The 15218-nt window shown below is 40.9% G+C and overlaps 1 protein-coding gene across 1 annotated transcript; it reads left to right on the top strand.

Annotated features, from left to right (window-relative positions):
- Nucleotides 1-3466: 3466 nt before the first annotated feature.
- LOC311056535 (uncharacterized protein) lies at nt 3467-9440 on the top strand. Its single transcript, XM_084073223.1, has 4 exons — nt 3467-3809; nt 5021-5140; nt 6767-6861; nt 8388-9440. Exons 1-4 carry the CDS (start codon nt 3485-3487, stop codon nt 8664-8666), a joined length of 819 nt encoding a protein of 272 aa, XP_083929349.1. The 5' UTR covers nt 3467-3484; the 3' UTR covers nt 8667-9440.
- Nucleotides 9441-15218: the final 5778 nt, after the last annotated feature.

Below are 15218 nucleotides of genomic sequence, written 5' to 3'. Positions count from 1 at the left end.
CCTTAATCACTAAAGAGAGACAGGTCAGCACCATAGATAGCCCCTAATCACTAAAGAGAGACAGGTCAGCACCATAGATAGCCCCTAATCACTAAAGAGAGACAGGTCAGCACCATAGATAGCCCCTAATCACTAAAGAGAGACAGGTCAGCACCATAGATAGCCCCTAATCACTAAAGAGAGACAGGTCAGCACCATAGACAGTTCCTCATCACTAGACAGACAGGCAGGTCAACGCCAAAAGTAGGTCAGTGCCACAGACAGCTCCTCGTCACCACAGACAGACAGGTCAGTGCGTAAAAAACGGATTGATGACATGCCATCGGAATGTCATCAAGTTGAACTGTTTTTTACCTGATGCCAATAAATGATTCAGTTAGCCAAGGCCAATGAGTTGAGGCAATGGCGCAAAGTATTGGAAGCAGGTGTTAATCAATCAATATACGTCTATAAAATAGCGTCCCACCTGAGATAGATTCTCTCTCTTATTCAACGGATTCAATTTGAAACCTCATCATCATCATGGCTTACATTCAGGTCGCCAATAGTAGGGGAGGGAAAGCCCTAATTCTAGATAACTTTCGTTACCTCCGCAACAAGGCAACAGCTGACAGAATTTACTGGCGTTGCGCCCGCCCTGGGTGCAACGTGTGGATGCACACACGGTGGCTGGATGTGGAGGCGGAAGATCCAGCCATCGTGGTGCTAAAGCCGCCAGGTGCCCATGGCCACGCGGCCGAGGAGGACCTGGTCGCCACCACGGCTTTAATTCAGCAGATGCTGCAGCAGGTGGCGGCCGACCCTACAATCCCCATCAAGCGGGTCTATGACCAAATAATGGCGACTAGAAAAGTGTGCTCCTAGAAGCACAGGTCTCCGTCGGGCTGGGCTGCCTACCCAGGGCCTGCAAACTTTGGAAGGCAGTCGTGGCCAATTGGAATGGGATCTGAAAAATCTGACTTACATTAAAATCTGTAAAAGTATATGCAAAACATGTGCTTTGCAAAAATCTACCTGATGGTGGTGCTTTTACAGGCCAATGTGAAAACTTTGGGATTGAGGTTCTTCCTTGGCCTCCCGGGAGTGTGTGTGCAAAGTTTCACTCTGATCGGGATCGGTCCAACAGTGCTGGAGATTAGCGGCAGTGGTGGAAAAAGTATTCACATTTCTTACTTGAGTAAAAGTATCAATACTGCAATGTAGAAATACTCGGTTACAAGTAAAAGTCCGGAAAAATGTACTTGAGTAAAAGTGCAAAAGTATTGGCATCAAAATGTACTTCAAGTACCGAAAGTAGAAAGTACTCACAATGCATAATGTCCCATTTGACAAGTTTTCAAATGTATAGAATGTATAAAACTCATTTTGTAACTAGAAAATGTGCTCCTCGGAGCACAGGTCTCCGCCAGCGGACCCGTGCTATTTTAACCAAAGGAAATCACTTACCCTATCTTTAACCATAGTTTTCTAGAAATGTTCTAATTCTTACCAAAGATAGAACATGTTACTATATCATAGCAATTATATTTATAGCAATAAGTAATGAGATACAGGAGTGGTAAGCAACGACAATCAAATCAACCATCGAACAGTCATTATTACTACACCAAGCTTCAGACGATGATTTGCTGCTTCTTCAGTTCGCGTACTGGGAGTTGGGTTACACATCGCCATTTCGACGCACCGGTACTCCGATCATTGACTTCCATTGTTCGGATTGGGGGGGTTAATCTTTTTTTTTTAAAACCCTGCCACTCCGACAGCCAGACACCGCTATTTAGATCAACCAACACACCTCCATTTTCGATTATAAAAAGATCCGCCATTTCTAATATTAATAATATATTTGTATTATTATTATTATTATTATTATTATTATTATTATTATTATTATTATTATTATTATTTGGTCCCTGAGTCGAATCGACAGCAGCTATATTTATTTTATTTTAATGTCAATAAAAATATGTATTCTCTAAATATTAATATTGGCTACTAATATTTCCTGAATGAATTAACTTGGTAAATAGGGTCGGGATGACATGTTGCTATAGTCATTAATTACCCCAACCAACATCAAAGTTACCGTGCATTAATTATTCATTAATCCTCCTTTTATTAAATCAAATAAAAGTTTATTATTACATCTGTCTTGCCGGTATGTCCTTTCACGAAAGCAATTGGCACTACTTTATTTAGTGTCCAAGTCCAAGTATTTGGAGAGATTCAGTTTTAACCTATAGAACTCATCTCTGAAGTGTCTATGTTACTTCTGTGTATTAATTATGATTTGATTAATACTCAATAAAATGATATATGTTGAAATGTAACTTTCGGATCAGCGCGCATCATGCGTTGTATGGCCTGTTATTGCGCCACCATGAAGCCAACTTTTTGGGGGAATACTTTTGTCCAAACCTCATGCAAAACGGTACACATTAACTCACTGTGCAAAGACGTGTCCAAAAGATGACTTGCATGTCCAATTTTAGTCCCCTGAGGCTGCAGAATGGAAGTTTTCATGACGTATTCTGAACATCCAATGTTGACATCCACAGGACCTCTGTTTTTATAAGGACTAATTATAATCGAAATGTGGTCATATTGAGACAAATCTTCTCTTCTGGGGGTCCCTGGCACAAAACATTTTAAGATGGGGGTCTGTGGCCAGATACATGTGGATCAATTTGGGGGTCGTTGACAAGAAAAAGTTGGAGAGCTACTGCTTTAGAAGGCATTGTTATAGAATCGGCCTCAGGTCACTGTCGGTCACAGTATTTTGTCTGTGTTTGTTGTTTTGTGATTTGTTTGTCTCGGTTGTAAGTGTTTTGTGTTAAAAAAGTAAAAAATAATGAATTCAAATAAATGACAGTCACACGCGTGTTTTAAATGAGTAACATGGTTAAGATTTTGTTTGAAGTTCAATGGGTTTATATAGAAAGAGGGCGTGTCTGATAAAATGGGGTGCTAACAAAAGTCTGAGTAGACGTTAAAATGACCCTAGAAGTGTTTCAAAGTGAAATACCCCATTAACTTATTCAGAATCACTCTGAATAAGATTCAGCCTTGACTTCCTGTTGAAGGTAGCCGTTTCTGGTTTGTGATTGCATCACGTTGAACAGGATCAGGCATCACAAATAGGAAGTCGCAGAGCTATAATGTTCTCTCTTTACTTGCGGTCAGTTACTACAGTATATGGCATTTCTTTGCAAGGAAGCTTGACTGACGTCAAACTTCTTTTAAAGATGTTAATCCACTGCCATACCTCTATTGTATTTGAACAGTAGCACAGCGCAGACAGTGTAGGAGAGACAGACAGTAGGACAGCTGAGAGGGAGACAGTGTAGTAGAGACAGACAGTAGCACAGCGGAGAGGGAGACAGGGTAGGAGAGAGAGCCGTAGCACAGCTGTCTCCTGGTTTGTGTGCTGAACAACAACATGGAAAAACACATACAGATGCTGTTGTTTTTCTGTGTTTATTTTATGACCTCTGTCCACACTATGAAATGGATCAATGTAATTGTGGAACTCGGACAAGAAGACGCCATCTTGAACTGTTCTCTGGATCTGGATAATGTCATCTGGAACATACAGGTACCAGGAGAGTCCCCTGTTCAGATCTTGAGAACGTTCAATAAACAATCAGAAGCAGTGGAGGATCTCACTAACAATTTCAAAGGCAGGTACTCTGTGAAGAAGGGGAATCGTCTGTTTATTCAAAACGTGACTGTGAAAGACATGCAATTGTTCTACTGCACCACAGCAGACGACCCCCCCTTTTTCAATGAAACCCTCCATCTCGTCTCTGGTAAGTGTGCCAAGCTTCCTAACCTTTGAAAGATTTGAACTGTTTTGTAATATCAAGGCTAATTGTACTCAATCCAGTCACAATTATTAAATAATCGCTTATCTCAAATATTTGAGATAATCTCAATTATTTTAGGATTATCGTCCGAGTTGTTTCCATGTTGAAATATTTGATCGGCTAATTCCACTTTTTAAGTATAGTAAAGTTATTAAATATGTCAGTCATGTCAGTGCAAATCTTGTTCATGAAGCCTAAAAGTCAAACAGAAATGTAATTTTTATGTTCCAGTGCTCCATGCCAAAAACACAATTAAATCACCAATCGCAATTATTTGTGTGACAATAAATCGTCAAATAAAATGTCATCGTGACAGCCCTAATGATAAATACAGTGCGAAGAATTTCAAAGCAATTAAAGGTTGCCACGATCTCCTTGCTGCGTTTTTTCATTGTCTCCGCCAGGCTGCAAGGCATGGCGAGAGAGTATGTTTTACCCCCTGTCCGTCCGTCGTCCGTTTATCTGTCTGCGAGCAGCTAATCTCCGGCACCTTTGGCCCGGTCGCAGCGAAACTGTGCACACACACTCCCTGGCTGCCAATTCAGAACCTCTGCCCCAAATCTTTCACATGGGCCTGTTATAGCGCCACCAAGAGGCCGGTTTGTGCAAAACCCATTTTTGGATATTACTCCTACAGATTTTATCCAAACATCACGCAAATCGTTATACAGTATCTCTATAGTCATGTGATCAACACGGATCTGTGCGATATTTCATATTCCATCCTGATTGGCTAAGGTTGGCTTCCAAAGTTTGCAGGATTGGTCCGTTTTGAACAAAATGTCTCAAATCATGAACGCAGCGTGCGATTTCCGTGAAAATTTGCACGCACATTTCCACTAGGCCGAGGAAGAAATGCCACCCTTTTCACATTGCCCTGTTATAGCGCCACCAGGAGGCCACAATAATTTACCTGACCTGGCGGAGACCTGTGCTCCGAGGAGCACTTTTTCTAGTTTTGTAGTAAATTTGATCTTTTCCTGATGTTGTAGGTTTTACTTTACAGCTGTATTCCTTTTATTTTGATGTAATGTTCCTTGGTCCTTGTTTGTCTTTGTTAAACATAAAGAAAGATTATTGTTACTTTTCAATGACACATTTCTGAAATGGTCAACATTGAGTTGAGTTTTATTATCATTATTTATTTTTTACAGCTGTTGAGCTGCCAACCAAATACTGTCAGAGGGATTCCAGTTTTTGTCCCAACGGTTTGCTTACAATCTTGTCTCTGGTTCTCAACGTCACTGTGATCACAGCACTAGCAGCACTAGCAGGTCTGTACAACTTTTAGAAGGTCGGTGTGTTGACGTCACAGTCATTTATTTACTTCTGTAATCAACTATAATGAATGTTGAAGTGATTTGAGTCTGTTTCACTACTTTAAAGCTGTAATCCAGGAATTATGTTAGCGAAGAAAACATTATTTTAATTGAATTAATAAAACAGATGGTTCCAGGGCTTGAGTCTGATTGGTTAAATGCCATTGTAAACACAAACCTGGACTCAGTATTACTGCAACAACAGAGTGTTTACAATAATTTTCTGTTCCGTATATTCAAACCCGGGTCTACCACGGGAGAGATAACATTTCTACCACTTCTCCAAGATGGAATTATGTTAGTCCTGGGGAGATATTGCACTTATGAGCTTCAGACAGTACTTAATGTCTACCAGCGACACCAGGGTCTAAATGTCTCAATGGAAGGGTACTAGGGAGATCACCTCCACCCACTGCATACTGTATGTACTTATATTTAACACACTACCATACACTATATTCCCAGTACTCACTGCTATAGAGTGTTTGTTCAGTAGCAGGAGTCTCCAGGTCTCTCCAGCTCTTTAGTGAACAGAACATACATGAGAGAACACATACATGGTAACAGGAAAAACAAGTGGAATTGGAAGTGATGAACAAATAAATTAACAGATAAAATATGAACTGAAACACAAGCTGATAAATGAGTGGGGTTCGTTGTGGGGTTCTCTCTCCTGATTGGATGACATTTGCAACCCACCTGAAAAAATGTGTTTTAATAAAGAGCTGGAGGGACCATAGACTGTATAACAGAGATGGACAAAGCCAGACCGCTGGTTTCTACAGACCGAAAATGAAGCCGATTGTTCAGGAATTAAAAATCTGCCATCTCTAATATAAGCCCAAAAGCACGTCGGGAACAGGAACCGGAAAACAATCCCCAAAGAATGCTATTGGTTGGGTAGCTTGTCAATCAAGAGCGGGGGCGGGAATGAATGCTATTGGTTGTGTAGCTTGTCAATCAAATCATCCCGCCCCTCCTAGAGAATAGCCTACTTTATCGTCAATTTTAAAATAAATGGGACCATAATTTAGCAAAACGCATATCATGATGATTGAAAGGAGACTTTAAACTAGCGATTGGAAGCATATAGAATTTATGACAATTTTTATTAAGGTAAGAAAATCTAGTCTAAAGTTTGTCAAAAACCCATCCAATTGCGTTAAAATAAATGCTTTCTGACACCCGCAGGGGTAAAACACGTAAAACAGCACCAAACAGGCCATTATGAACTGTCTCACTGGCCTCATTGTAAATATGTCAGGCTGGCCGCTTGGGAGGGACAGGGAGCCGTTACTGAACTAACGCTCTATAGCAATGATTACTAGTATCAGAAGAGCTTTACATTTTTAACAATAAACCTTTTTGCTTTAAAAGAACAATATCCCTAGAGTACTTAAAATGTTTCATTAATTAAAATAAGTGTAGGCCTAGATTGCAGCTTTAAGTTAAGGAATGGGATTTGATATTAAGGTATAGGATTTAATGTTAAGGTACAGTTAAATGTACTGTAAATGTGGACCACAGAGGTGTTTTATGTTTGATGTAATTATTAATATCTTTCTGTTTATGTGTTTGAAGGTTTTTATTTATCAGCTCGTCGTCACAACAGACCCAGTCACCCTGACAGTGACCTTTCACCTCTCAACCCACCTGGAAACCCCAACCTCGCAGTGGTCAGTGGACATTTCTGTCTTCCATACATACTGTACACATGTTAACATGTTTAACACTGTATGAACACACATGTTATTAACATGATTAACACTGTATGAACACACATGTTATTAACATGTTTAGCACTGTATGAACATACACGTTATTAACATTCATACATGTTATTAACACTGTATGACCATATGCATGTTGGTAACACTGATTATATAGAGCCATTTACACCTGATTATGACTAATACTACTAGATAGATAATGCTTTAAATAGTAAATGGTGGCTTTTATCCAAGGCGCTTTACAATGTGCATGACATACACCCATTCACACACACACACACACACACACACACACACACACACACACACACACACACACACACACACACACACATCAGGAGCAATTAGAGGTTCAGCGTCTTGCTCAAGGACACTTTGGCACTAACTCTAGGGGAGCCGGGGATGGGGACCTCCTGAGCCACTGCCACCCCCTCATTTTTTTGATCCTGTGGCAAAATTCAGGTGTCACAGCAGAAACACAGGACAGCATCGAGGATGTAACAGTAGAGAGTTACAACTAACATTAAAAATAAGAAATAAAAATAAAAAATATGAGAAAATTAGGTAACAACAAAAAGGGACCTCATGACCCACGTTACAGGTCCGGCTCACCAGAGCCAATTGTCTCGAGGAACGGGGAGAGGACTGAACTGTTTAACAAGTTGTGATTCGCTAAGCTCCACATCTTCATATAATTGGTACTTAATGCTCATTGTAAAATGGCACAATTTCTACTACAGTAGACTACAGTATGGACAGTTCAGAAACCTGTGTCTAGCAAATACCCTACCCTGAGTAAATAAAGAACAAACAAAAAATAACATCATCAATGATTATTCCAAACTAACAGAAATACAGTTTTTCTCTTATTGGAAAGTGGCCATGCTAAAATAAAAGCCATTGCTGTTACATTATTGCAAGTTTGGAGCAAAGTAAGTTGGGAAGGTAAACCCACCCGGTTTTACAATCCCCATCACACCCGTTGTCAGAGTTCCCGTTGTGTCTGTCTGTCTGTCTGTCTGTCTGTCTGTGGTCTTTTCGGATTTATCAATATTTGTTGGACAACCACAGAACCAACAAGCTTCCCACTTGCATGCATACCGAGTTTGAAGTAGATCGGTCGGTTCTCGTGATACGCGGGGGACTCACTCACACGCCCACACAGAGATCTCATGCATTTAAAGAAGGATATTAAAAAGGTTTTGCATTTTGTTTGAAATGACCAAACCTGCCTACCGATGTCACTGGTAGACAGGTCTCTGAACATTCCACAGCCCTCCTCTGAGACACAGAGTGAGTACTAACATGGTGTCATCTTATAATGACCATTAGTGAAGACCGATTGAAAAAGCGTGAAGTGGTCCTAAGAGCCCCTATAATGGATTATATAATGAAAACACAGTAAACATAATGATATATGATGAAATCATATCAAAAGTATATTCATATTTTTCTCTGTCTGTGTGTTTCAGTATGAGGAAATCCCGAGCAGGACTCCGACCAGACGTAACCAGACACCACCTCAAGTTGGCGCTGTATCCCAGGTCCCCCCCGGTGCTACCTCTGGACCAGACTGTGTTTACTCCAAAGTCCAGATGCCTTCAGGTGCTGGCTCTGAAACACACAGTATCTACTCCAAAGTCCAGATGCATTCTGGTCCTGTCTCTGCCGCTGGTTCTAGTTCTGGTTTAGACCCTACAAGTGTTTACGCCAAAGTCCAGAAGCCTGTCTCCACACCTACAGTACAATAGAGCAGCTAGTGTTTCCCAAACTCGGGATCGGGAACATTGTGAAAATAACTGATCTACAAGCTCACAAGGAATTGCAGTGCGAGGAGTTGTGAGTTGTAGATCAGCTATTGTCACAATATGTATCTGTGTAACCGAGTTAAGCTAAATGTAATGCCTACAATCCCAAGTACTTGTCAGGGTGGGGTGCAAATATGATTATTTTGGGGGGGGTCGCGGCACTGAAAAGTTTGGGAACCCTCGCAATAGAGCATAACCATATTTATCACTGACGCTGGAGTCAGTAAAAATCCCATTCATTTTCTCCATAGACGTTTAAAAATAAATAAATCCTTATACGCCTTTAATATTTTAAAGTGGGCCCTGATCCAGAAAAAGGTTGGGAACCACTGCTGTTCTATGGAGGAAATTAATGTTTTTTTACCTCCATCTCCTTCAGCTCTATAACTCTCCTTACAGAGGTGTCTGATCCTAGACCAGCTGTGTTTCAACACAAACGCAGATGATTTGTGTAACAGCGCCTCCACATGGGTTGTGTGTGAAGTGTTTGTGACATTCTGTAGAGCAGTGGTTCTCAAACATGTTCATGTGAAGGACCCCATAGTTGACATGTACATGTATTAGGCTGTGGACCCCCATCTGAAAATACATTTGACATTTTTTTTGTATTCTTTTTAAGCTCTAGTCTACTCAGGAAGCTCAGACACATTGCTTGGTGGAGCTTTGTGACCTTTTATATTTTATATTCGAGAAGCCGAAGTATACAATAGGTTTAAAGTGGGCCCCCCTGGAACCCCCTCAAGGACCCCTGGAGGTCCCTGGACCCCACACCTCTATGTCAGAACCACTGACATAGAGGGTGTTGATGATGAACCGCATATACTGCATACACTTTGTCATGCAGTATTGTGGATGTAGTAACAGCTCATGTGGGCTTGTGGTTAGAGTGTGTGTCCTGAGATTAGGGAGGTTGTGGTTCGATTCCCTGACCAGGTCATACCAAAGACTAAAAAAAATGGGACCCAATGCCTCCCTGCTTGGCACTCAGCATCAAGGGTTGGATTGGGGGGGTGAGTCCTTGTGACATACTAGCGTCATGTCCATGGGGTGTGCTTGTACTCACTTGACGCCTCGTCACTATGGGTGATCGGGCACCTATAGTATCTGGAACGCCCTGCCTCAGGACCTGAGGGACGCAAACTCAGTGGCATATTTTAAATCACTTCTGAAAACCTACTTTTATACCAAGGCTTTCTCTTAGATCGCTTATTTTATTGTTGTATTGTTTTTGTTTATTGCTGTAATGATGTTATTGTTGTATATCTTACCATCTGTTTTTAAGCTGAATTTATTCAACCATGTTTCGAAAAGTGTTTTATAAATATAAAATGTATTATTATTATTATCATGGCTGGGGGTTAGGGGGGATGTACAGTAGTGTACCTACATGTACGTCAAGCCGCCTCATGCTACAGAAACAGGAGATAGGATCCTGCCCTCCTGCCCCTATGGGCCTCATGGCTCGGCTCAGGCTACGTACTATTCTGTGGTTGTACATTCTAGATCACTTCAAAACTATTGTAATTTATTGTAAACATCATTTAGGTTTTAGGTTTAAGTTTATGATGAAAAACAGGTACAGTAGCTAGGCTAACGATAGCTAAGGTAACTTAACAACACATTTTATTAAAGGGGCCGTGTCCACTGAGGCTTTTTATTCACGGATGTAAACGGCGGGACGCTCGCCTGGGAGCGCTTCCAGGCCCCATAGTTCAAAATATTTGATCTCTTGGCAGGCAGGGGAAAGGTAAATACCCAGCAGCACGCCAAGCTGCTGGAGTTTACAAAAAGGAATGAGCTCCCGTTATGAACAACTAAAAACATGGGATGCACTCAGGAAAAAAACATCTTGGTGGACACAGCCCCTATATGCTGCATTATTGTATAGAACGCCTTTATCCAAACCACTTTACAATGTGTGTTTACAAAAACACACACACATGCATGCACAAGCACAAGCACATGCACATGCACACACATACACACGCACGTACTGTATTAATTGCAACATTCTATTCCATTTGAATTGTATAAAATGGAGTGACATGTTTTTTTATAATTTAAATTACATTTTGATAGTTTCATTAATACAATGTAATGAAAATATGATTGAATCATATAGCCTATAGTAACCAACTAGAGTGATAAAGACTGATTTCATCGTGACACTTTTCTAGTTTGCAATATGTGCCCAAGAATGTGACTAAAAGGGGATTATTAACGTTTTGCTTTTTTTTTTTCATATGAAATTGGAGAATCATAGACAAAATGACATTTTATTTATATTGTGTTGATGGTCTGAAGACCGAAACTTCAACTCTGTCACTTTTTTTTCACCATGTCACTTTTTTGCGCTTTTGTAATTAAAATATTCTATATTTTTTAATCCAAAGCCTCAACTTCCGTCTGTCAGTGTTTGAGCCTTTACTGTTGTTTATGGACTTTAATGCTGGACTCTCACACCTGCCTAGCCTTAGTAAACTTTTTCATCTTAATGAATTGTGTTTTTGAAAATGTCATTTCTGAGAAAAAGTCTTGAATAGTTTTTGGATTTGATTCTGGGTTAAAAACTTCACTGAGAATCACATTGTTGATGCACAACATGCTTTTTGTCACTCAGATATTGTTGCTGTCCAGTGGTGTGTTCTAGGTTTTTTTCGGAGGGTATACGATAGGCAGAATATCGTATACCCGATAGGCAGCACGATAGGCAGCTATCGCGTTTTCAAAGGATGAAATGGTTATTAGACTGTATACGCTTTCCCCAAAAAAAACATCTGCACTGTATACGGCGTATACAGCGTAACACGGTAGAACAGACCACTGTTGCTGTCGGACAAAACCTTTTTTTTGTAAATGAATACCCTACCTCGTCATATTCTGTCACACAAAAGTAGCAAAAATAGCAGATCTAAAAGCTCACAACGAGTCACGATGTGAAGCATTGTGAGCTTGTAGATCTGGGGGTTTTTTTAAGTGAAAGTGGTCACATTTACAAAAGAAAAACATGAATGTTTAAATATGGAGAAGTGTGTCGGTGGGTTTTTATAAATATTGAACCAATGAAAAGTATTAAGAGCGTGTGACTAAATAAGCATTGTAAGTTTTTCCTTTTTTTCCCATTTTCCATTTTTTACATTTCTAAAAAGTTAGTTTTGAAAATACAAGGTTGCAACGATATACATGTCCATTAGTCACCAGAAGCAGCTGTATGCACATGTGTCTGTATTCTATAATTGTTACTTCATCTGCTAACATTCCAGAGACTCCTCCAGAACAGTTCAGTCTATATTGTCTGTCATTAAATCAATTGAGTACAAAGGACCCCAATGGAAACAAGCCATAGGCTTTCTTGGGTTTTAAATCCTCTTAGCAGACCTTGTATTGAACTGTACTTTCCTGTGTTTTGGCAAACTGCTAATAAAGTATTCAATCAATCAGAGTAGACACACCACCAGACTGAGTTGGTCAGCACAGAGACTAAAGGTCAGACACATAAACCACACAGTATTGTATAGTTGTGTTCTCCATCATGCATGTGACACCAACCTGTCACACAGCCTATACCAGGAGTGTCCAAACCTTTTGTCAAATGGGCCATATTTGAAAATACCTTATAGGGCCTGACTGTCATAACAACAGTTCGTTTGAACAAAGTCACATACAAATGCATCGCATTAGAACCATTTTATTCTGCCTTTTTCACATGCATGCACTGCACTGCTATTATAATTTACAGTCTAATAAATCGTCTCATTCTCAAAATGTGAAAGACCTTTTTACACCTGGTTACATGTGGCTACACAGTATATCTGGCTAACAGTATATCTGTCCAGGTTAATCACTACTAAAACACTCAATATACAACTTCAATGTATACATTTACACATTGACAGGCAGGACAAATACAATACATTTTAGAAAGGAAGCTGTGGCCTGCAGGCCATGTAAAATCTGGCCCCAGGCCAGACTTTGGACATGTCTGTACTTCTACAGTATACCCTCGTTGGAGGCTGAATGATAATTTTCACTATTGAGATATTTGGCATAAATATTGAGGTACTGTTACTGTATGACATTTTGTCCGTATTGTGCAGGCACATTTACCCCATCCCAACCCTCCAGGATGCTAGGGTTCAAGTGGTTACTGTGTAAAAAAAAAAAAAAAAAAAAAAAATCCTACTGTATCACACAAACATTTGGCGGCCCCCCTGTAGCAAGTCTGAGGACCCCCTAGGGGTCACGGACCGCCTGTTGAGGACTCCTGCGCTAGTGGGTTAGGTGCACACTACAGATAAACACAACTAGATGCAGTGCGTGGATGGAAGCCAGGGGGCCTAGAGCCCTACAGATAGTTCTCCTCCACAACACGACCGATGTCACCTCCAACCTGATCTGCTTCACATATAATAAAGGAAAGAACAATTAAAGACAAGTGGTAGTTGGGTTATCATCATAAACACAAAAGGGCATAATGGGGGTCAGAAGAAGAGGCAAAAGCAGCACTGGTTATGGAACAGTTTGTCATATTGCGATTTAGCAGACGCTGTTCTCTAGAGTGACTTACAATAAGTAATGTAAGCATATAGGCCTACTCCTACATCAAATGTAGAGAGACAGTGTATAGCCCTAAACTAGGATCATAGGTAAACCAACAATCTAGCATACAGGTTAAACAATATACTATCAAAATAATACATCTATACATTTAAACTATAGGATAACAAAACAATACACGTAGCATCTGTCTAAACCTCAAGCTATCTAGATAACATTCTGCACATGATTGAACTATAGGATACTAGATAAATAATGAACCTAGTATGTGTCTGAATAACATGCAATAACATGAGAACAAATGATCAGGGCATATCTGCATGGTCATCATAACTAGGTCAAGTGCTATGGGCTGCAAGTGTAACGGGTGTGCCTGGCTCTGCTAGTCTACTGGCTGGCTGCACATCCGTTAGCCCTGGTCCAGAGCGTTAGTGAGTGTTCTCTAACGCTGGGCTGTGGAAAAAAATGTTTTTGGTTGCTCCACAGTGCCCTCTACAGATCTGGCCAATGGAATTTTTCTATTGACCAGATTTTTCCTTCCGGTGAAATATTTTATTTTCTGGCCAAAAAGTGTATTATACAGAGAGGGTGGGGTGCTGAGAGGCTTCCCACCTCCGAGAACAGACTTTCAACAACACAAAACAGCCTTTGTTTAGGTGTGTAGCGAAATGGTTTTGTTTATTTTCACTACTGTTGGAGCCCTCGCAGGACAGTGGAATTCCTTGTACAAGTGCAGAGCCCAGCGCCTGGCAGAGCGTTAGAGAGAACTCACTAACGCTCTGGACCAGGGCTAGCAAGGCACCAACCTGCGCATCGGGTGCAATTAGGGGTTCATCGTCTTGCTCAAGGACACTTCAACACTACTGTAACTCTGGGGGAGCCCGGGATCGAATGGGAACCTCGGGGTTGCCACCCGGCTGCTCTACCGGCCACTCTACTCCTGAGCCACTGCCGCCCCTAAAGTTAAGAGATAGATAGATATATACTTTATTAATCCCGAAGGAAATTTGCTAATAAGGAGAGATTTCAAAAATCACTAAAGCCAAAAAGGCTAGTGCAGCTAGCACTCAAACAACACACTGCAAACAGCTTACTTCACACTATAGCAGGGGTTTTCAATGTTGTTCAGGCCAAGGACCCCCTAGCTGAGAGAGCTACCCCCCCCCCCTACATACTGTATAAAATTGTGTTGCAGATTCAACTTTTTCATAGATTTCAAATATAGATTAATTTAACCACTTAAACTGTCAATAGGTATTAAACTTGACCTTTCACGCTGCTCTTTTTTCTCAATACACCAAACCTCTTTGCCGAAAATAGCCGATCTACAAGCTCACGACCCCTCGCAGCGCAAGGTGTCGGGAGCTTGTAGATCGGCATTTTTTGGGCTAAAGTTGTCCTCAGAATACGGATGCTTAAGTTCAAGTGGTTAATGTAAAAAAAAAATCCTATCACAACCATTTGGCGGCCCCCCTGTAGCAACTCTGAGGACCCCCTAGGGGTCACAGACCCCCTGTTGAAGACTCCTGCCCTAGTGGGTTAGGTGCACACTACAGATAAACACAACTAGATGCAGTGAGTGGATGGAAGCCAGGGGGCCTAGAGCCCTACAGATAGTTCTCCTCCACAACACGACCACTGTCACCTCCAACCTGATCTGCTTCACATATAATAAAGGAAAGAACAATTAAAGACAAGTGGTAGTTGGGTTATCATCATAAACAAAATACTAAACACAAAAGGGCATAATGGGGGTCAGAAGAAGAGGCAAAAGCAGCACTGGAAGAGGCAAAAGCAGCACTGGTGCAAGCAGCACAATATGACAAACTGGCAGTTTGTCATATTGCGATTTAGCAGATGCTGTTCTCTAGAGTGACTTACAATAAGCAAGGTAAACATATAGGCCTACTCCTACATCAAATGTAGAGAGACAGTGTA

This window comes from Gymnoscopelus microlampas (genome assembly GCF_963454915.1).
Source record: "Gymnoscopelus microlampas genome assembly, chromosome: 12".
Classification (NCBI taxonomy): Eukaryota; Metazoa; Chordata; class Actinopteri; order Myctophiformes; family Myctophidae; genus Gymnoscopelus; species Gymnoscopelus microlampas.
This window is presented reverse-complemented; position numbering and strand designations above follow the sequence as displayed.